We start from the raw sequence: 22416 nt of genomic DNA on the forward strand, positions 1-22416 counted from the left end.
CTGAAGATTCCTCTGCTCTGAGTTAATGACCAGACACATCAGTATCAGTTTGTGGATTTATCAAAAACAATTATCATTTCAGGCTCTTGCTGCTTTCTGACCACCTGAATTTTGCCCTTAGAGCAAAAAAATATAATTATAATACAGTTGTAAAGTCATTTTAATATCAATTATTGAATTAATTGAATTAATTGAATGTCACCTTTTTTACATACAGTAGGTGACACATCCGTATGGGTAATAGGGTGACGTGGGTGTGTAAACACACCTCACTGGAAAATACTTACCCCTGTCATTAGCAGATGGCAGTTCAGTCAAATGGAAACTAATCTACCTGTAAAGGAAACAAAAACCCTCAGACTGACACTGTTGTCACGTTTAAAAGACAATGTTTAGGTAGAAAGATAAAATAATAATAGTTTCTGCCTAGTAACTGAAGCCAACTGAACAGACAGTGAGCAGAGCTTTGACACCGATGTCTTTTAGACTTTCTGTTTAGTCAGTTTGTCATCTGACCAACACCTCTATCATGTGCTTGAAGCTGTGGCTCGTGGCCCGTGTGTTAGTACGTACAGTGTGTGTACAGTGTGTGTACAGTGTGTGTACAGTGTGTGTACAGTGTGTGTACAGTGTGTGTACGGTGTGTGTGTATCTGTCTGTGTGTTACCTTCTGTCCAAACCAGACACAATAATCTTAATCCTGAAATAATGAAAGTTGATTCTCATCTGCCAGTGACGGCTTTACAAACCTGTCTGTGTGGAGGGAAGGTGTATGTGTGTATGTCTTTCTGGTATTGCTATACAAGTGGGGACATTTGGCAGCTGAGTGAGAGGGTATGTCAAATTCAACTAAACCACAGAAAACAATGTGTGTGTGTGTCTCCGTGTGTGTCTCCTCTGTCGTCCAATCACCTCCGCCTGCAGTCATTCACTGCTTCACATCAATTTGCTGTCCAATTATTTCATTTTCTTTTAATATTTCCATTAATTAATATTTAATTTCTTATTCGTTAATTTCTTCCTCTCTCTCTCTCTGTCTCTCTCTGTCTCTTCAGCGGGATTCCAGGGAAGAAATGTGGAACAGTCATAGTGAGAGCAGAAGAGCTGAGCAACTGCAGAGTAAGACTTTAGTTTCCTTCCTCCTCTGGGACTTTGTGGCGTCTCTGATTCTTCTGGAACTTTTTGTGTCCTACATTTTCCATAGTGATGAGTGTGAACTTTCTCGTACCCTCACACTAACTCCCATCCCCGACTGAAATGGCCCAAATGTTGGAGCTATTTGACTTGGACACAGGAGTCATTCAAAAAGTTCTCAGACAAAAGTATTATTAGAAATTAAAAGTTGTGGATCGTAGTGATTACCACTGGATGTTAGAAGTAGATATTAGAATGTCTTCTTTCTCAAACAGCGTGACTAAACCGGCAGCTACAAGAACCACAACATCGTATTATAAATGTAAATGTCTAAATAATCCTGTTTAATGTACAGCTACTCATAAATAAGTAATAAATTGGAACTTTTTTGTCTTTGTGTTTGAACCACTTTAGACCAATTTCAACAATCATCTCATATCTTCCTGATGTTTTTTTTTTCAGGAGTCAGTGATGCTTCAGTTTTGTGGGAACAAACTGGACAAGAAGGACTTCTTCGGAAAATCCGATCCATTCCTGGTTTTTTACCGCAGTAACGAGGACGGATCGTGAGTTGACGCGCACGCTTCCACAACCTTAGCTGCAATTTCAGATGGAAGTAAAGTGATGAACAGAGGCTGCGTCGCTTAGTTTATGCTCCAAAAAGCCCTCCATACAAAGCATATAGGCTCTGAACTGCCAATGTGATCTTACGTAATGCTCAGTGCTGTGAAGCCGTACGGAACCTAAGCCACGGCGTCGTCAGCAGGAGCTGAGATGAGCAGAGCAAACAAGACAGTGCTGACAAAAAGGAGAATAAGAGAGGGAGGGAAATAAGAGAAAGGATGGGATGGAGTTAAGTGAGAACCGTACGTGGAGGTCACACTTTCTCTGCCCCGCAGACGCTTTTGTTCAGTCAGTGTCAGCATCTTGCACTTAACACATTCTCTCTTTGTGCAGCTGTGTATTTACTGATGCAGCTTAAATGTTTAGCCCCGGGCCGTAACAGCAGGACGAGCTGCGCTGGTTACAGCCAGTTACTACAGCCTTTGAGGAAAGTCCGTGAATGGTCCCCGACAAAACTTTTCCCCCTTGATAACGGAGAGCAGCGAGTCGATTTAACTCCGGGTTAGTTTTTGTAATGTGTTAACAGTGGTTTGTCTTTCAGGTACACCATCTGCCACAAAACAGAGGTGGTGAAGAACACTCTGGATCCGGTGTGGCAGGCGTTTAAGATTCCAGTCAGGGCGCTGTGTAACGGAGACTATGACAGGTACGGTGAGCAACTTCACGGAACGTTTCTTTCCTCAAGATATCGACAGTTCGGGTGATAAAATATTCTCACACGGATCCGGAAGTATGTTAAGACAGAGTTTTAGGTGATAAATATTCACCGCAAAAAAAATAAATAAAAAAAAATAAAAATTTCACTCAGGCGTTAAAATCTCTTTTAAATCAGACTGTGAAATAGATAGATGTTATGGGTTTTGTCTTCGGAATTAAAAAAAAAACTACTAAAGTACTGTGTACTTTTGAGTTTCAGTCAACATTTCATTGTTAATTCAGTTCATTTAAATTTTTTTTTTTAATTGAACATAATTGTTTTTTTTAACTACAGCCCCATTTAGAGAAAAGTACAAGACAAACATGAACACAGAGTTCTTATTTAAAAGAACAGGTCTTCTTCTGAGGCAGTTTTTTTTTGACAATTAAAAAGTCATCTTGTTACTGATTGTACACTATTTGGAGTACTTAACAAATCAACGTATTCATAGAGTGTATCAGCTGTCCATGAACCAGTTTTCTTTTTTAGTAGAACTCGATTCTCCTTGAATTTTAAACTACAATTTCCCTTTCCATTTTTTCTCTTTCTGTGCCTGTGTTTCCCCGCAGGAGCATTAAGGTGGAGGTATACGACTGGGACAGAGATGGAGGGTGAGGAATCCTTGCCGATCACTGTTATTGACATCCTGTGTTGAAGGATGAGTCGTCTGTATGGGGCTAAACCAGGGGAGGAGTTAGAGCTACAATAATAACATCTGTGATTATCATTACTGATCATAACATCTGAAACAAATGTTAAAGTACATCGTTGTAAACACGGAGATGAACAAAATAATTGTGCTGTAAAATTCTTGGTTTAATCCAGATTTTAATCCCACGGCCCACCTTTGGGCCACGTACCACAACTTTAAAATCTCTTAACTGCTTTAGGTCTACATTAATAATTGAAACAGAGAAGACTCAGAGAAGCCTGTGGAGCAGGTGACTGCACACGTGGGGACAAAGATGCTGTTCATCTTTTCATGTCTTTGAAGTCCCAGTACTCTGGGGCCACAGTCTGTGCCCTTTATTGGGAATTCAACTGGCAGTTCAAGGACATTTTGCCCTGAGCTCTCATTAATTCCTGACCCTGATTCAAACTGCACTGATTATCTCCGTGAAATTATGAAATTAGAGGCTGCGCTCATGCCTCCGGTAACCAAGGAGCTTGTTAGTGATCCTGCGTGATTTCCTCCTGTACTGTGAGGAAGACGAGCCCCACACTGTGAATGTATGTGGTGAATGTAGTCAGTCGCTCTTCAGCAGGTGCTTTTTTTCACCTCGTTATATATTTACAGGTTTGTCTGGTGCAACATCACAACTGTTTTTAAAAAAAAAACAGAAATGTGTTTGTGTCTGGTGTTTTTTGTTTTGTTTTTTGACACTTTACTGTCTGCTGTCACAGCCACGACTTTATCGGCGAGTTCAGCACCAGCTACAGAGAAATGTCCAGGAGCCAGTCACAGTTCCACATCTATGAGGTGACACACGACCATATGAGTTCCTTTTATTTGATGGAATCTGTCAGCATAAAAAAAAAAAACATATATATAAATGAAAGTTCTATGTTAATTTAAAGGCATTTTTTTACAGCTGAGATAACAGGTCATAAATATAAGTCAAAATTATTTTAAAAAAGTTGAAATTACAATAAGAAATATTCTCATAAATCAATAAGTAAAAGTTACTTAAGTGTTAAAAGTCAGATCATCCAGTTGTTGAAGTGTGTGACAGTATAGCTACTGTCTTCACTCTGTGGTGGATTATACTGCATTATTGGCAGTACACCTAAGAGTAGATAAGAGTTTGGTGAGTACAGCAGTGGATAAAATGCGACTCTTCTGATTGGTTAACGTTTCTCTGTGTTAGCGCTGCGTCCACTTCATTCAGGCCTGAGAACGTCTGCAGCAGCTGCGATTGAACCATAAATCACTGAAGGTCAAGAGTCAGAAAAGCTGCTTATGAAGCATAATGTGAACAACTGGAGTGTAGAGGCAGAAAGGGGGAGTGCTCCTGCCCCCTCCCCTCTCCCCCTTTTCCTACCTTCACATTCACTAAGCTCTGCACTGGATCTGAGCCATATCTTCATAATAAAACCAAATGACCAATTTGTCCTATAAAAAACTCATTCAGAGTGAGGCATTTAACATTAATTTTCCAATTAAAACTAAATGCACGCTGTGATACAAGTGCTACTACTGCAGAGAGCAAATGACTGATAAAAGAGTTTCCCTTCAAGTTTCCCTTGTTGTGTTTTCTCTCCAGGTGCTAAATCCAAAGAAGAAGGGAAAGAAGAAGAAAAAGTATCTGAACTCAGGAACAGTGAGTCAGCACCACATTTATATCTACCATTTTAGTCAAATGGGGTTGGGGGTGAAGATGACAAAAGAAAAGAAAAGAAAGAAAGGAGCCTCAGTAAAAAAAGTATTAGTATAAGTATAATACTGATATATATATTAGTATATATATATAAGTATTAAGATTTTGGAATATTTTGTCCTTATGTCTTTATAATGTGATTAGATAAATAATAAATTCAAAAGTCGCCTTACAATGCCTGTATATACCACTAGGGGATCTGAAAAGACCAGACCCACTAATCAAAACATGTTAAACAAATGTTTTTTCTTTGTGCATGTACAATGTGAAGAAACATAAAATACTAAAATTTTAGGTTTAATTCAGAGTTGTTTCAAACAACAACTTTAATCTCACGTCCCCCTTCTGGGCCACGTACCACAACTTTAGAATCAGTTCTCACTACCTTAGGTCTACATTCACATGGGGAGGAAGTCAAATTTAAACAGAGATTAAAAAAAAAAAGAAAGGCTTTCAAAAATGTTAAATTCCTTCTCTTTCCTGGCTGCCAGGTCACGCTCCTGTCCTGCCTGGTGGACACTGAGCTCTCCTTCCTGGATTACATCAGAGGCGGGTGAGTTAACTCTGTAAACATCAACACATTAGTGAATAAAGATGACACAGCGTCTCAGCGGTCCTCAGTGTGATGGCTCTGTTTTGTAAACTCGACTGCTAACACGCTAATCTGTTAGCTCCAAGATCCTGTACAGACAGACTGCTGCCTAATGGCCGACTGCCGTAGGCCCCAGAACATGCTGTGGTTTAATCTGACATGATTGATGAGTCGGGCTTAACTCTAACTTTCACGTCATTTATTTTCTCTCGTAGGACTCAGATTAATTTCACGGTAGCAATCGATTTCACCGCATCCAATGGTGAGTGGGTTAAATCTTCCCTCCTATCACTATCTGTGCATCAAACATGCATGTTGAATTGAATGCACGATCTCTGCCTCCTTATCTGTCCATCTTCATTTATTTATCACTCATTTATTCCACCTCCTGTGAATCAGCCAGGGAAGAAAGAGAGACAGTGTTGGGAAGTTAAAGTGCTGTGAGCTCAGCGTAGCATCTGTGAACTGATAACAAGGCATGGTGTTAGGTTTTTAATGAGCTGGGTTTATCTATATGTTTTTTTTTTTTTTAATATGTTACACCACAGAAGCAGAAGTCTTCTGTTTATTCTGCTTCTGGACACCAGTAGATTTTTTTTGTCAACCAATGATGTTGCTCCTGCTTCTACTGTATATATGTCTAAAAATTCCACGTTACTGTAACTGTAAAAAAAAAACAACAACCCATAATCACCCACGTCGTTCTATTTCTTGATTTTTAGGCAACCCATCTCAGCCCACCTCGCTCCACTACATGAGCCCATATCAGCTGAACGACTACGCTATGGCTTTACGGGCTGTAGGAGAGATTATCCAGGACTATGACAGTGACAAGATGTTTCCTGCTCTGGGTTTTGGTGCCAAACTTCCTCCAGACGGACGGGTCTCCCACGAGTTTGCTCTGGTGAGGAGAAAGCTTTAAACATTTCTGTAATCCAGGCCGTCCTTGTTAACAATTTTTATTTAAGGGAACATAAAAGGAAAGTGCTTGTCCCAATACAATATTTTTCAGACCGATACAAGTAGGAGTGTTGTTACGTCCCCAGCTCTTATAAATTACACATTTGTTTCTAAAACATTGATTTAACAAAGTAACTGGAACAATATAAGGAGGAGGAAAATACAAACACAGTCACTGCCACAGTCACTCCAATACACATTGGACCAATTACATGCGACAGTCTACTAGTGGGTGGTAAACGCTGCTGTCCAAAAACATGAATAAATACTGCCAACGGGCCTGTGCACTAATGAACGCCAAGTAAGCTGTTAGTCACGGAGCCGGGAGAACATTATCTTAAAATGTATTTATTCTGTTTGGTTACAGTCTAGGCCTCACTGTAATAATAAAAAAATGTAGCTGTAATATCACATGTAATATAACAACAATAGAAAACTGACCACCGAAACACAGTCTTCACATGTACTTCTGCATAATCTGACAACAAGCTGTGCTGTTTAACACGGTGTTTTCTTTTAACTGCACAGCAACAGCCTTTCATGTAGAATGGTAAGCTTCAGTTGGAGGGTTTCTGGTTCAAATCCCAGCCCTGGAAAAAACAAACAAAAGACCTACCTGTTTTCTGGGAGTGCTAGAGAAATACAGTTACATCCGGTAATAATCCCTGACGTATCTAACCAACCATTTCTTTTGGAGGCGTCACGGCGCTTCCTCAGCTGCCCATTATCTTCTCACTGCTCCGTCACTGTCAGATGTTGATCCAGAGGCGTTTGAAGACATTACAGCTACCCAGTGTTTAGTAGCAGCTCCCCCTGGAGGCACCAAACTCACCGACCAGGCATATATGTGTTAATGTAACCACCAAGGATTTAACTTAGTCAGCTCAGAAGGCACTGAGCTACAGCTGCGTCGCCTCAGCGGGAGGCGCTCGTCGCTGAATCCGTATTATCTGTAATTATGCACAACGCGCAGCAAAGGGGTCTCGCGTGTGTTTTTTTGTACTCGCGACCAGTGGAGCAGAGTCACTCAAGATGCTCTTCTCACCGAGGTAATTAGAAAGCCCAGAACATATTGGTAGTTTAAATAATGTATTATGTTCTGCAGCTTCTTGGGTTTATTAAACCTAGTCAAGCAGTCATCAGTTTTAATATTGCTCAAAGGATTTGGAAGCAGCAGAGGTGAAAACAGCTTTGGTACTTGGAATAAAAATAAAAAAGAATCATCAAAACATGAGGTTGGTGGAAAAACTCCAAGTAGACCAGCTCTAACCTCAGGTGCATACAAATTGCGTCTTCCTCGAATTGATTCCATCCTAATGTTTCTCCTGCCGTCCATCCGTATCGCAGACTTGGGGTGTGAAATGTTTGGCATCGGGCTAATCTTTACTGAAATGCTGCAACGCGAGGATTTAACAGTGTGCGTTTTCCTTCGAAGATGTCATATATCTTATATTACTTTGGCTTTTGCGTCCTCAACGGCTGCCAAGCCTCTGGTTCCTCTTACGCTCGGAAATGCATTTTGATGATATTTGAATGTGTTGCTGATGCTCTGGCCCTGGGGAGTCCCATTTGTGGCGTCTCAGCGTAGGCATGTAATTCTGTTATCCTGCATATTGCAGCCATCATGTTTCCCTTTGCCAATAAAATCTACAGTAATTCCACACCAGCCTTTTTTTGTCCCCCATAAAGGGATGTAACGTTTTCAAATGCTTTTTGTGTTCTGTGCCTTCAGGGCTGTGTGGTTTCCAAATATTATTTTATTCTAACTTTTCTTTATGGCTTGTAAAAACTCTGTAGGCCTAAAACATGTATTGTCCTCCAGTTTCTGTCCAATTCTGTTGATTAGAGAAGGCAGTTTTAAAGGAATAGATTAAGGATTTTTTTGTGAGGTTTAAACCCATGTCCTGCTGCACTTAGTGTCAGTCTGTGACAGAACAACATGGGAACATTAGAGATTACAGAATGTACCCACTGGGGTGAGAACACCTGTGTCACCTGCAGTCTGCAGGAGCAGTTAAAGTCAAGAACAGAGATGAAGACAGGAGAGGGTGTAAACTAACAATAACGAAGGCTGTAGGATCACCTCCTACAGGAATGACTTCCTGTGGAATACACTGGTGGACGTCTAGGAGTACTACAGTGTTGATTAATATATACATATGTAAATATATATACATACATATATACATATATATGTATGTATATATGTATGTATATGCATATATGTATCTATATATATGTGTGTATATATGTATATATTTTTTATTTTTATATTTACTGTGTTCTTCTCTGTACTAAGCTAAATATTATTACAAATAATGAATCTGTGTTCTGTTCTTCTCTGTACTATGCTAAATATTATTACAAATAATGAATCTCTGTTTAAAAAAATTCTTTTTATGTTGATCAACAACCTTTTTCAAATGTTTTTTTTTTTTTTTTGTGCAGAACGGTAATCCACAGAACCCCTACTGCAACGGCATCGAAGGGGTGATGGAGGCCTATTACCAGAGCCTCAAATCTGTTCGCCTGTACGGACCCACCCACTTCTCCCCTGTTATTAACCATGTGGCCAGGTAGGTCCACTATAATCAGAGCAATGAACATGTAGGCAGGAATCAGGGCACAGCGTTCACAGCGTTACGTTCAACTACAACACCATCAGGAAGTGGACGCTGCTGCAAATCAAGACTCGAGAGTCTTCTGGTCACCTGTGGTCCAGACTGACCGTGTAGACCGTACTCATTCAACATGGTCAAGATTAAAGAATATAAATACACCAGAATATATCGGGTAGATGGAAGGAGTTAAAAATGAATGTGCAGATTTCCTAACACTGCCTTCATTATGGACCAGAGTAAGTGGACCAGGGTGGCATTTGCATAAAGCTACTTGCAATATATAGTGGAGATTCCAGAGCTGTCCAACTGTTCATTTTTTTTCATTTTCATTTAGGTATAAACTTAATCCATAAATGTAAATTAATATGGAAAAAAGTAAAAAAAAATGTCTCAATTTGTTATACAAATATAACAATGTAATGTGTTTGTCAACAGTATATTAAAGTGATACGATAGCAAATGATAAGTGGACGACAGTGTATTAGAGTGATACGATAGCAAATGATAAGTGGATGTTATACTGTATATAAATATATGGTGTACGTCATTCTGCGTAGTACAAATACTTAGTAAAACGCCTGAAACACATAGTAGTTACAAATGAGCAGATTACCCAAAGTACAGCTAATGAAAAAAGGTGATCACGTCTGTAAGGTGCAAGTTAGTATTTCCTGACCCAAACTAAACCCTGTATGGTCCTGAGACGCTGAGGACATGGCTTTTATTCAATCCCTCGTCCTCGTTCTACTCCTCACTAGCTTTTTATATCTGTCACACCCTCTCTCTCTCCCTCTCTCTCTCTCTGTGAGTATTCCACCCACTCAGCCTGAGAATAGCAGCATTGTGCAGCAGCCTTCTCCATGATGCTTCTTAGAAAAAAAGCCCAGGAAGAAAACAATGAGACCGAGTTTAATCTAATCCCAACTGACTTTTATTTTGGACCAAGTGTTGATCCCAGACAGTAAAAGAACCATTTGCTGGACATATATTAATTATATGCTAAGGTAATTAATAAAAAAAAATGGATAGGTTGACAGAATCAGAAAGTCAGAAAGTACAAATCTAGAATGAAAAAGACCAACTGTTCTTAATTCTTTTTTTTTTTTTAATCTGATGTACTTCTGTTCATACAGGTATGCCTCAGCAGTGACGGACGGTTCACAGTACTTCATTCTGCTCATCATTTCTGACGGCGTGATCACAGACATGGCACAGACCAAGGAGTCAATAGTCAACGTACGGTATTATATTTGAACTCCTTCTGTTTTTACTTCATTGTTGGAGAGTTTAGATCAGTGTTTCCAAACCCTTTTGAGCCACAGCACATGTACATCATCAGGGAGAACCCCATGGCACACCACCAAACAAACGTCTCACACCACCAAACAAATGTCTCACACCACCAAACAAACGTCTCACGCCACCAAACAAACGTCTCACACCACCAAACAAACGTCTCACAAAGAGGAGATGTAATGAAATATAAGAGTCATTATTGACTAAAATCCCAGCTGATATACTGGCAGGAATTGAAGAAAGACACTCACAAAGATCTTCTTCAACAGCTCTGATTATCTTTTGTTTAGTTTTCATAGCCATCTGCTGCCCCCTAGCTGAAGAGTATTTAATAGTTCTGCCTTTCATGCATTGGCAAGGAAAGAAAAATTATATGCAATAAATAAATATTAGCTTCAGCCTAATTAAGTGAAATAGGATCATTTTCCAGGGCACACCTGATGATCTCTCACGGTACACTAGTGTGCCACGGCCCAGGGGTTGGGAACCACTGGTTTAGATTTCCTCAGCGCTTCATCTCAAACACAACAATCACTGTATTGGAATTTGTTCGAAGGGGTCGCACGCAGCATTTTACTTATCCATGGCAGTGTGTGTGTTTGTGTGTGTGTGTGTGTGTGTGGTGGGGTAACATGCAATAAACCAATCACTGTGGCATCTCCCATTTTCTTTAAAAGCCAGGTGCACTTGTGTCCTGTGACAGCTTGTTATTATAATGGCTTTAAGCGAAGAAACAAACGAGGAGTAACTGTTCAGTGGAGGAGGCAGGTTAGTTTAATCACCGGCTGTCATCAATAATCACAGAATTATTCTTTTTCAGTCATTTTGTCAGTGTGTGAGTTAAACGCTCCTGTGGGAGAGAGTTAAGGTAGAATCAGTCGCCCGTTTCCCTCAGATCCTTTTCTCCACAGCAGGTGAATAGAACAACCAAACTACTGTATGATAATCAGGAATAGGAACTGATTAGGAACTAGTTGTGGAACCCATTAGTCAAGATTGGATCTTGCGGTACATTATCGACACATCGATATTTAAACTATAAACATCCACTCGTTCTGAACAGATTCTCTCACAAAATCCTGCTACAGTTTTTCAAGTGAGCGGAGTCGACTAAAGGAGAAAGTCTGCCGGAAATCGGAATATGAAGAAGGAACTTTCCTTTAAGACGAGCCACTGTGCAGTATGCACTTGTTTTATTAACCTTTACTGACTGTCACTCACCGACAATGTTTTCTAACGCGTGTCAAAAGTGTGAAACCAATTGACAATGTTTTCTAACGCGTGTCAAAAGGATTCAGTCAATAAATCCTGAATATCCTGCGATAAATTGATGGCAACATATTGACTCCCGTCCAAACTAAACTCCACTTGGCCCCGGCTTCCTCTGCCTCCTCTACCAGTACGAAGTGAATGAATCGCAGAGCTGGAAGTATTTTATGACTTGTTTATTCAGTAACCAACTGATGAGTGTGTGAGGACACATAGAGATTAAACTGATGATGGAAATTGTAATAAACTAATGAACAATACAATGGAGGAAACATGAGGAGCGGTCCATCAGTCATCTCTCTCTCTCCTTTAGTGACTCTCTCTCTCTCTCTCTCTCTGAGGGTCATCCTGGTTACTCCCTCCACCTCCCTCTGCACGTCCTTGTTCTATAATTACCCCACCTAGTAATTATTGTGATCCTCGTTTATGTGTGTAACTTCTTTTTGCTGCAGTTGGACCCATTGAACCCCCCCCCCCCTCCCGTTTGCCCCCAGGCGCCCCATGTGATGTAATGTTATTGTAAAGTAAGATTTGAAAGTAATTATTTACTGGCCCCGCGGAGGGTCTCTGCTCCTCATATCTCAGGCAATTTGAGGGTCCGTCTAATAACTACAGGAAGTTATGAAGCACTGGGAAGCCATTCATCTTCAGCACTCAGACTCCACGTCGCTGTCTCCTCCGCCATGACTTAATAAACAATATTGTGATTCTGGTTTGAAACACAACAGGAGCTCGGGGCAGGAGTCATAATTACAGTCGTTTTTATGCTGTCAAAGGGTTACACAAAGTTGTAGACGCACGATGTTAGAAACTTCAGAAATCCACCGGAGCGGAGAGACCAGGACAGGAGACGAGACCGGACAGACCTGGACTTGTGTATCCAAACACTGGCATTGCACTTCTCGTCTCCCGCCATTCTTTTCTATGCACTGCTAGCTTACACCTAGTAATCCGGGGTGATATAAAACCGACAGCGTGTTGTTGTGTATAAAATAGCAAACGGTAAAAATAATGAAAGGATTTAATTTGTCTGTGTTTCGTCCTCTGTAGGCTGCAGCTCTGCCCATGTCAATTATAATAGTCGGGGTCGGACCAGCGGAATTTGACGGTAAGCTGAGTGAAGAGCACATGCATATTCATGCCTGTGTGTACGTGTGTGTAGGTGTGTGTGTGTGTTTATTTGCACGCACTAATCCTTTATTCCCCCCCGACTCCCCCGCCTTCTATCTCACCTCCCACATGCTTCAGCTCTTCCCCGTTCAGATCATCTTTTCTTCTCTGCTCCGTTCTTCTTCCCACCTCTCTCTCTCTCTCTCTCTCTCTCTCTTTCTCCTCGCCCTGAATCACAGCTTAGTGTAGATATGAAAATTCTTATTTGTCAGACCTGAACTGTTGTTTCTTTAATGAAAGGCCACATTCCTCACCTCTTCCCTTGTGTGGTTGAAAGAAAACATTGGTGTTTACACTCTACAGAGCGGTCCTCTGTAAAAACAAGCTCAAGCTGGTGACGAGCAATTAGCCTGAAAGTCAACAAAATTCTACAATTATCACAGTTGGACGCTGTTAGGTTTCAAACAAACAGAATCACATTTTGTTTCTCACACGGTTGGCAATAAAGCAGTAAACCCCCAGAACTGTGTTGGATGCATGATATGACCTGACTGTGGCAGCTGAATTCTCTTGGCAGGAAGTGAATGATGATTTTTTTTTCCTCCCCAGAAATGATTGAACTGGATGGAGATGAGGAGAGGATTTCATCCCAAGGAAGATATGCTGAGAGGGACATTGTTCAGGTACAGAGTATGGATGGGTTTCCTTTTCAGTTTCAGCTCCAGTGTGAAAATCATGTCATATCACAGCGGGCTTTACAATCTGCACTTAAACCACCAATCTAAGGAAAATGTTGAAAAATGGTCACAATCTTCAGCCATTTGGTTTAAGGATGGATGACATCAAAGGAAAAATAAGAAAAGGACAGAGAGAGAGAGAGAGAGAGAGAGAGCAGGAAAAAGTACAATAGTTAGCAAGACAAAAAAGATTTGACTGTAAACATAATTTTGGATCTAGTTCTGAACTTGATGGCACCACGGGAGTTGCCCCCAGCTGTCTAAACCTACAACAACAAAATGAGGGGTTACGTCAGATTCCTCAAAAAATGGATAATAAAATAATTTGAAACATTTCCCACAAAAATGATCCTGAGGAAACATATGCTGCGAGACACTCCCTAGTTTGTTTTATGGCGATAGGATATCAGATTAGCATCAAATTAGCATACCAGCTTGCCAGAGGAAACATATGCTGCAAGACACTCCCTAGTTTGTTTTAGGGCGATAGGATTAGCATCAAATTAGCATACCAGCTTTCTTTGGCTATTCAAGTTGGTTTGTCTTCGGCCAATCAGCTCATACATATGGGACATATTTTAATGGGAGGAAGAATCTAAATTTTGTCCTTTTCCTCTATGTTAAAAGGTTAAAATATCTGTTATTTTATCCTTCTTTAATTTAAATCTTAATCTCTCTAATCTTTGTCTCCTCGTTCCTTTCCTACATTCTCCAGTTCGTTCCCTTCAGAGACTACATTGACCGACGAGGAAACTACATTCTCAGCATGGCCCGTCTGGCTAAAGAAGTGCTTGCTGAAATCCCAGACCAGTTCCTGTCCTACATGAGGACCAGAGGCATCAAACCGGGGCCACTGCCGCCTCCCTATACCCCATGTCCTGCACCGGCCATTCACCCCCTTCTTACCAGGAGGGTAAGTCGAATTTAAAGGCCAGGGTCTGGCTCTGACCTCAGCCGGGCCGACTCTGCTGCCCTCTACAGTCTTTCTTCTACGTCTTCTTCTTCCTGCTCCTGAACGGAAGCTTTCTGAGAACATGGTGAACCTCACCCACTCTCTCATGTTGCACTTTCGGGAATGTTCGGCCATGACTGGTGACACGGATCACCATGAGTGGGCCACTCATGAGAAAAAGGGGGATTTTTTTTTTCCCTGATCGGAAAGATGTGTGGTTTCAGACAGGTCACAGCAGTGACGTGAAGGTCAGGACTAACTGCACAGTGACTGACCAGAGCAGTGACCTCTGCAGCTGCCAGACTGACAGGGTCCAAACTCTGAAGGCCCTGTTTTTACACACTTCTCCTCTGTTTACTGTTTTTATTTCACCTCTCTCTGTCACTCAACAAAGTTCTGTTTTTCTTTCATATGTAAATGTTTACAAGAGTCAGAACAGGACCGAAGGATATTTTTCAGGAAGAACTTTTTACCGATCAATGTGAAAACCTTTTTTTTTTTTTTTTTTTTTTCGGGTGTAAAACCTGGAGGTTGTGAATTTGTATAAAAGTATGTAGAGCCTGCCGCCACACGTCTTCTTTACGGAGTGTGTTTTTATAAATAAATGAAGCATGTGCTAGTTTAAGAGAAGCATGCACTGTTGTCCTGTTCCATTAAGAACAAACTCATCACCTCTGTGATATCGTCCCACGCTCCCACCTCCTGCTCCGTCCACCTGCCTCGACTCAAAGGAAGCTGTGCTCCCTGGGAGACGGGTCGACTCAAATGCAGCAGGGACTCGAACCAGCCTTACTCTTGTATCAGACAACATTTACAGAAACATTTCCATCTGTGGGTCTGGAAAACACGGCTCTCCAAGCCCAGAAGTCAAAAACACACATTTCACTACCGAACCTAACTGTGTGTGAGTGTGTGTGTGTGTGTGTGTGTGTGTGTGTGTGATGTGATTCTCTTTTTATTTTCCTGATATGACAGTGGACAGTATTTACTGTAGTATCGTACTGTAGCATTTTTCTGTTTTTTTTTCCACATCTCTCTACCTCTCACTTTTTCTGGGGGAAATTGCCAAAAACTAAATAACAATGTTGGTGTGAGTGTTGGGTTTTTTTTTTTTCAGTCTCATTTTAGTCACGCAAACATTTGCCAAACTGTAGGCAGAGAATAAACAGCACTTTGGTTTCTCTCAGATCAGGTGACTTACACACTGATGGTACAGTAGCAACACACTGTTAAACAACACACACCCCACAGCCATCATCCCCCCCCCACTCCCCCGACCCCTGTACAGATCACGCTATTTCCTCTGAGCTTCTGTTGAGTCACTTTAAGACAGTAATGATATTAATCAGTAGTGTTAATGCATTCATATTTCCACAGAAAACCCTTGCTGTCGATATCAAACCCAAACAGAACAGGGCTCTGAACTGAGGACGGACACGGGACAAACAACGCAGCTCAGCGGCTTTAGGAGTTTAGTCATTATGTTGACTCTAACAATAAAAATAACCGAGCTGGTCACACATGATTGGATGGCACCAGAGGCAGTGACTAATACTGTGACATTACAGTGGACCAACACAGGTCTGTGTATTGTCTGTACTGTTTCTGCTGAGTCGTTCTCAATGTGAGGTGTGAAGATAACAGGAAAAAGAACGATGACATAACAACGCACCAGCAGCGACTCTTAGACCAGTGGTTCTTAACTTTGTTGGAGGTCCTGAACCAAGTAGACCAGTTTCACCGAATACACTTCACTTTAATATACAGCTGTTTATCTCCAAAACTATTTTTAGGGCCATCAGTTGGCAAAACCCAGGCATTGTGTTATCAGGTTTTCATTATTGGACAAAAACGATAACGATCCTCACAGATATTACATAATTATGCTATAGATCTTTGTGAGTGTCTTTCTTCAATTCCTGCCAGTATATTAACACTGTCTTCAACTAAACAGGCTAAAATATCAGTCAATTATGAGGTCATTTAGACTAGAAGATTAATATATTTCATTACATATACTTTTGGTGAGATTTGTGTTTTTTAAAATTGGTTACATTAATTGAAGTTTGAAATTTTTCCTCGACAGTAATGTTACTGTGCGTCTGTCGTCCTCGGTTAAAGAGCCGTTGTTGTTCAGGTGTTTGGTAGCGAAGGCTTGTGTTTTTTTTTTTGGGGGGGGGCGTCAAAAAGCAAGAAAATAACTTTAAAGATAGAAACAAAATGTATTGCACTTTCATCATTTCTAACCACTTTTCAGGGTAAAAACTTTTTAACACCACTTTGCTGTATTGCCCGGCAATGTGAGCGTAAAAAATTGGATTTTATGAAGTTAGGGAAAAGCACAAGTCTTTTTTACCACCAACATACAGTGTAAAGACGCCCCTTGAGTCCGATGTAGATTTGTAAATACATTGCATTTGACTGTGCATTTGATAAATCCATTCATCGCATACAACAGAAAACACTGGAAAACAACATTTTCCAAAAGCCCCTCCCACCTCCACAAAAAGCCATCGAGTCACTGAACTAAAGCTATATGAATACACCTACCTGTAATCTAATCTAATCTGCCTGTAAAGTTTTCTTAAGCATTTATACACTGTACAAACTCTGCCTTTTTGTGTACTGCTCAACATACTGTAAGTGTGATGCTGCTTCTCTACTGCTGTATGACATTTTATACAGAGGCCTGTAATCATATTTAAATCATGACTAACAGGCCTTATTCATGTTAATACATAGGTTATTCATGTTTAAATCATGAACGACAGGCCTGTATTTTTTTAAAGGGTTTGATAATGTCGTACGTGCTCCTTGTGTTTCAAGATGTTTTCAAAGTACACCCGCTGATCAAATATATACTTTGTAGCAACATTTTTTTTTTTTTATCAGCCGAATTTGACCTATCGTATCGTAGCATCTTTTCAGACTCAAAAAAGACCCAGAAAAGCTCATCGAAACACAAGGGGTTCTGTTGTCGGTGTCCGTTGATCCGAAACCGCAGAGGAGACACGTTGAAAGTCGCACAATGTAGCACTGATCTCGAGTCCGACATTAGACCCCGGGGCAACGTGACTGAACAGATCAGGCGGGACTGGACGGGAGGGAGGGTTGTTTTTATTGAAATGTACAGTATATGTAATTATATATTCTGTATATACTGTAGTTGTTTCTGAAAGGTTGACTCGACGCCAGCCGCTGGGACTCTGTGACTGCTGAAACACAAGGCACAGCTTTTTCATTTATTTATTAAGACAAGATGTCATCTTCATCTCACGCCCACACTCTTATATACTGTGCACCCACTGTACATGTATTTGTGTATGAAACATGCATGGCACTTATATAACACGAGGCAGGCTGAAAGGAACGACGAACAAAGGGGGTTTTCTTGCCTGTTTTGTTTCAGAGGAACAGTGGTTTCACAGGTGAGGACGAGACACACAAACTGTGTTGTTAGAAATGTGTTTTAAACATATGATCATTTAAATGATGTAAATGTATAAAGACAATCATAGGCTTCGTTTGGCCTTATTAAAAGTGTATTCTACGTCATTGGTCAGCAGTAGGCGGACAGTTGGCCAAAAATGGCTGATAAATAGCTTCACTAAAAGTATAAATTAGGAGTTAGTTGGTAGTAAGTTGGTAGACTGGGATAAACATGAAGTTTGTGTTGTTGATGATCTGAGTGGATAGAACCAATGTCCCATAGGCTGGGACACTGTTTCCCAAAGACTAGGTTAAGATTTTCCCAGGAGTTTTGGAGGAGGCTGCCAAGGTTTGTGACTTTTAAAATATGGGTCCCCAGGAAAAAAAAAGTTTGGGAAACACTGGGCTCGGAGGAGTGTGCCAGGAGAGCAGATACTGTAACAGGCTCAGTACTCATTAGTAGCTCCTTTTTTCGTCCCTACTGACATTGTTCACTTGTATTTGATCACCTGGTATCAGGTCGCTGGATCAGCACATGGTACTGGTACTAGTATATCCCTAATTTTAATTTTAAACTAGCATCCAAGCTACACCAATCCCTATTCAGGAGAGATATAAAATATAAAAATCTGTTTCCACACGGTGCCCACGTAACCCTGGGTATTTCTAAAGTGCAGCTGCAGTGAGTGAACCACTGTTCCTCTTCGTCAGTGTCAGTGAAGGACTAATTACCAACACGTTGGCCAACAATGAAGGAGGAAATAAAAAAGAGAGAGAGTCATGACTAATGAAGTTGACTTACACCTCGCTGCCTCCCCCGAACTGATGACTGCATACAGTGTGTCACTCTGCCAGTGCAGTACCTGTGTTAGCATGCCGGGGCCGTGTGACCGCCCATGTATACTTCACACATGTAGTGTAAAAGATGAACGTGGTCTACTGTACCCTCTGATGTAAACACCGTGGTTGAACTGAATGCTCGTGATGAATATCCTCCTCCACCTCCGCCCCACATGTGTTTTTATTTTTATATTTTAATTTTTTTAATTTTTTTTTAAAAGCATGCATGATTTTTGCATGAGCTACCAGAGATGCACCAGTGGGTTTTCAAGAAATTGTAATATGACAGTATTGTGTGTTATCTGAACTGTTTTGCCTTAAATATATCTCACTGATCAGTCTTAGAATTGTGCAATGCCTTCAGATGTTTTTTTGGAGAAATTTTTGTTTCTCTCCTGGCCTCAGTCACACGTTTAGACTTGGTTCAAGGATTAAACAAAAACAAAAACAAGGTGATTGGAGAACCTCATCCTCAACAAAGAAATTAGAGAGTCAACAAAAACTGTCATCCTTTTATATGAATTATTTATTTATATAAACAACTTCAACTATTTAACTATTTAACCCCTACTTTATACACTTCACATTACATGTCACCCCAGTGATTTATTTTGTATTGCATGACTCTTGTATTTGCACAAAAAGGCAAATAAACTTTTAAAGTCCAAGTTTTAATCTCATCCGTCGATACATAACATTGACCACCTGCACTCGGGTGTGTTTTCTTTCTAATCTTGCTCCTCTTTTCTGCTGCTGGTTTCTCTGGAGACACTACTGGCCATCATGGATGTTGGTGAACTGTTTTGCCTCCTGCCTGTCAGAATAGTAACAAAAACACTGATCTGACACGCTAAGAGTGTGGGCTGCTTTGAAACCAAGTGACAGTGAGCTAATTACAGCCGGTAGACTTTTATCTCTTCCTTCTTCCAATCCTGTCCAAGATTTTAATGAGCGATCACTTCTATCTGCTCTGCATGTTTCTCTGTATGTGACTTTTAACATCACATTGGGTTATTAATATTTAAGTCAACTCCCACTTCAAGCTATAATCAGAAACGTTAATTGGTGCTGTAACACACACACACACCTACACACCTACACACCTTTTTTGTGGTTTGTGAGGACATAATACCAACTCGATGCATTCCCAGGCCCCTTACCTTAACCTTAGAGATTACAAATGTACGCCTAATCTAAATCCTCACCCTGACTCTAATCTCTATTTATGCCTGACCAAATCTTGAACCTCAAAGATACTCTCTCACCTAATGAGGACCTGCAAAATGTCCCCACCAGGACAGAGTGTCCCCATAATGGCCATTTTCAAAATGATGTCCCCACAAGTGCAGTGAAACCAGATAGAGGCACACACAGGTGCTATTAGGACCCAGCTGCAGAAATGAAGTCCTGCCTTATGAGGACCATGTTTTTTTTTGGTCCCTTAAACTAACAGTAAGAATGCTGGAAATTGTGATTTTGTTTTGGTTTAAAAAAACAAAAACAACAATTAACAGACCAATAAAATATATTCTAAAAACACTCGTAGCTACAAATGTACACTTACAGAAAGTACATACATCGCTACTGTAAGGCGAGTGTTCTAACCACTGTTCCACCGTGTGGTTCTCCACTTCTCTTCTCCCTCAGTCTTGGCTGTTCATCTGTCTTTCCTCTTCCTTCCTAATCAAAGTGCTAAAAATAGAACCATGTACTGAAGACCAATTTATTTCCACCTCTCATATACACTCTATAAATCTTCATGAGGAAATTCCTTTGTTTCACCTGAACAAAAACTTGACTCTTTAATATTCAGTATCATTAGGGAATCGTGGATCCTTTTGCTCTTTTTTTTTTTTCCTACATCGTGTGTTGAGACTCGAAAGCAATAAAGCAGACTTGAACGAGCTCAGCATGAATCTAATATCACTTGAGCTGTGCGGGGAGACACTCCTGTCTCGGAGCTGCCGTCTTTTTCCAGTTTTTATTTCCCTGGCTCCTCTTTATGAGCTGATCATCTGTGAGATGCCTGCATGCTGAAAGAGGTCACGATAAAAAGGGAGAAGGAATAGTGTGTTCACTCTAAATGACACACATGTACACACACACACACCTTAGAAAACAGGCTGCATCCTGTACACAGACACACACACCTAGCTGCAGTGCATAGCGTAGCATCTGTCCTGGCCTCTTAAAAAATACACTACAGAAACTGGAGGCAGTCTGTGGTGGAGGAGCCTGAGACGTTGGCCAGAAACTGTGGTGGAGGAGCCTGAGACGTTGGCTCTGCTATTTTTAGAAGTGGAGAAGGGAGTGCTGCTATAAATAACTCCCATCATTCTGTGCCTGCCGTTCTATTTTTACCGCGCTGAAGTCTCTCTGGGCTGTTGTGGCCTTTTCTTAGAGTCTTACATAAAAAAATAAAATCCCAAGATGGGAGAAGCAGACACCGGAACAACTCTTCAGCTCCGAGTCAAGGCTAAAAAAACAACAACAGGAATTTGATCAAATATTTAAGTGTTGATTTTAGTGTACACTCATGTTAGTGTTGACGTTGACATGATTAAATAACCCACAGGACTGTTTGTCGTTGATTAATAAGTGAACCGGTCGTCAAGGAGGGAAAGCTAACGAGCTGCTCTTCACCCGGAGACGTGTCATCTTTATGACACTGTGCAAAAGTAACGTCATAAAAGGAAGAGGGGGAGAGAGAAAAAAAAGCTGACTCTTAGCATTAAAATATAAAAACCGTGTTAGTTGACGTCCACTGGGTGTCCTCATATAGCTCAGCAGAACCTGTCCAGTCTCACAAAGACGTAGGACTTCATCACCTCTCAGAGTGTGAATGTCACACCGCCACGGGAAGATTTCTTTAGACCTGACTGAGAATTAGAGAATCTTTAATCCTCAGACCATCAGAGAGGATAGTTAGTGGTTCTCAAATTGGGGGGCAAGTCCCCCTTAGGAGACGTGCATCCTGTATGCAAGAAAGAAGGATTGCGAGGGACTGTAAACTGGCTGAAGGACAAGGACGTCACAGAAGTTCAGAAAGTTATAACAATTAATCACAACAAAAACTGGGGTGAAACACTGACATCTACCTGAGGTTATTTTAATTTCTGCTCCAGCAATTTACAGAAAATAAAAGGTTCCTGGGAGAATCACTGGAAAAATCAGTTCCCAGATCAGCGTAACAACCGAAGTCAAAGTGTCTGTTGTGAGATTTGTCTTTTATTAAAAATTAAAAAAATATTTTCTTTGATTGTGCCAGTGAGTAAAGGCTCACAGCAAGATCTCTGGTTCAACTCCTGGTTGTAGTTGTTTCGCTTACTTTGTGTTCTCCTCCTGTTTATTACTGTAATTAAATATACCTTATTTGAAGTATAAATATAATATTTATCCTGTTGAAAGAGAACCAAACAGATCACATCTTTTTTCTCAGTGCTTGAGAAGCAACTCATTTTGATCTTACATTTTTCAAAGAAAAAGTCACATTTTATTACTTGGGGTTTTTGACTCCAGTCTGAGGCCAATTTATTCTCCTTAATACCTGCTGCTTGTCTCGTAGCCCGCTGGCTGCTCTCAGCTGCCGTATCTCGCTGCCAAACTCTGCCTCTCTGTCTCCTTCCTCCTCTCAGAGTTAATAAAAAGAGGTTTTAATGTGTCATTTTCCTTTCTTTTCACTCCCAAATAATCCCACCAGACGTAGAGGCCGGGCTCAGGCTTTCCACTTTCCTCAGTGTGGAAATTATTTATTGCTCTTTCTGCTCCGTGTCTCTT

General features: G+C 40.7%; 1 protein-coding gene across 1 annotated transcript; it reads left to right on the plus strand.

Annotated features, from left to right (window-relative positions):
• The first annotated feature begins 1549 nt into the window (after positions 1-1549).
• On the plus strand, positions 1550-15012 carry LOC103379924 (copine-8-like). The gene is made up of 13 exons (XM_025056054.1): positions 1550-1700; positions 2300-2404; positions 3025-3066; positions 3860-3935; positions 4720-4776; positions 5325-5386; positions 5641-5687; positions 6148-6329; positions 8834-8961; positions 10140-10242; positions 12622-12679; positions 13291-13364; positions 14134-15012. The coding sequence occupies exons 1-13, from the start codon at positions 1606-1608 to the stop codon at positions 14344-14346; spliced, it is 1242 nt and encodes a 413-aa protein (XP_024911822.1). The 5' UTR covers positions 1550-1605; the 3' UTR covers positions 14347-15012.
• The last annotated feature ends 7404 nt before the right edge of the window (positions 15013-22416 follow it).

This window comes from Cynoglossus semilaevis, chromosome 6, assembly GCF_000523025.1.
Source record: "Cynoglossus semilaevis isolate Cse_v1.0 chromosome 6, Cse_v1.0, whole genome shotgun sequence".
Lineage (NCBI taxonomy): Eukaryota > Metazoa > Chordata > Actinopteri > Pleuronectiformes > Cynoglossidae > Cynoglossus > Cynoglossus semilaevis.

What these genes read in the sequence shown, in the direction of transcription:
- LOC103379924 (XM_025056054.1), top strand. Translation starts at nt 1,606, where the DNA reads ATGCTTCAGTTTTGTGGGAACAAACTGGACAAGAAGGACTTCTTCGGA. An exon ending in CTGGATTACATCAGAGGCGG is followed by an intron (nt 5,387 to 5,640) that starts GTGAGTTAACTC and finishes TTTCTCTCGTAG; the next exon opens with GACTCAGATTAATTTCACGG. An exon ending in GTTATTAACCATGTGGCCAG is followed by an intron (nt 8,962 to 10,139) that starts GTAGGTCCACTA and finishes CTGTTCATACAG; the next exon opens with GTATGCCTCAGCAGTGACGG.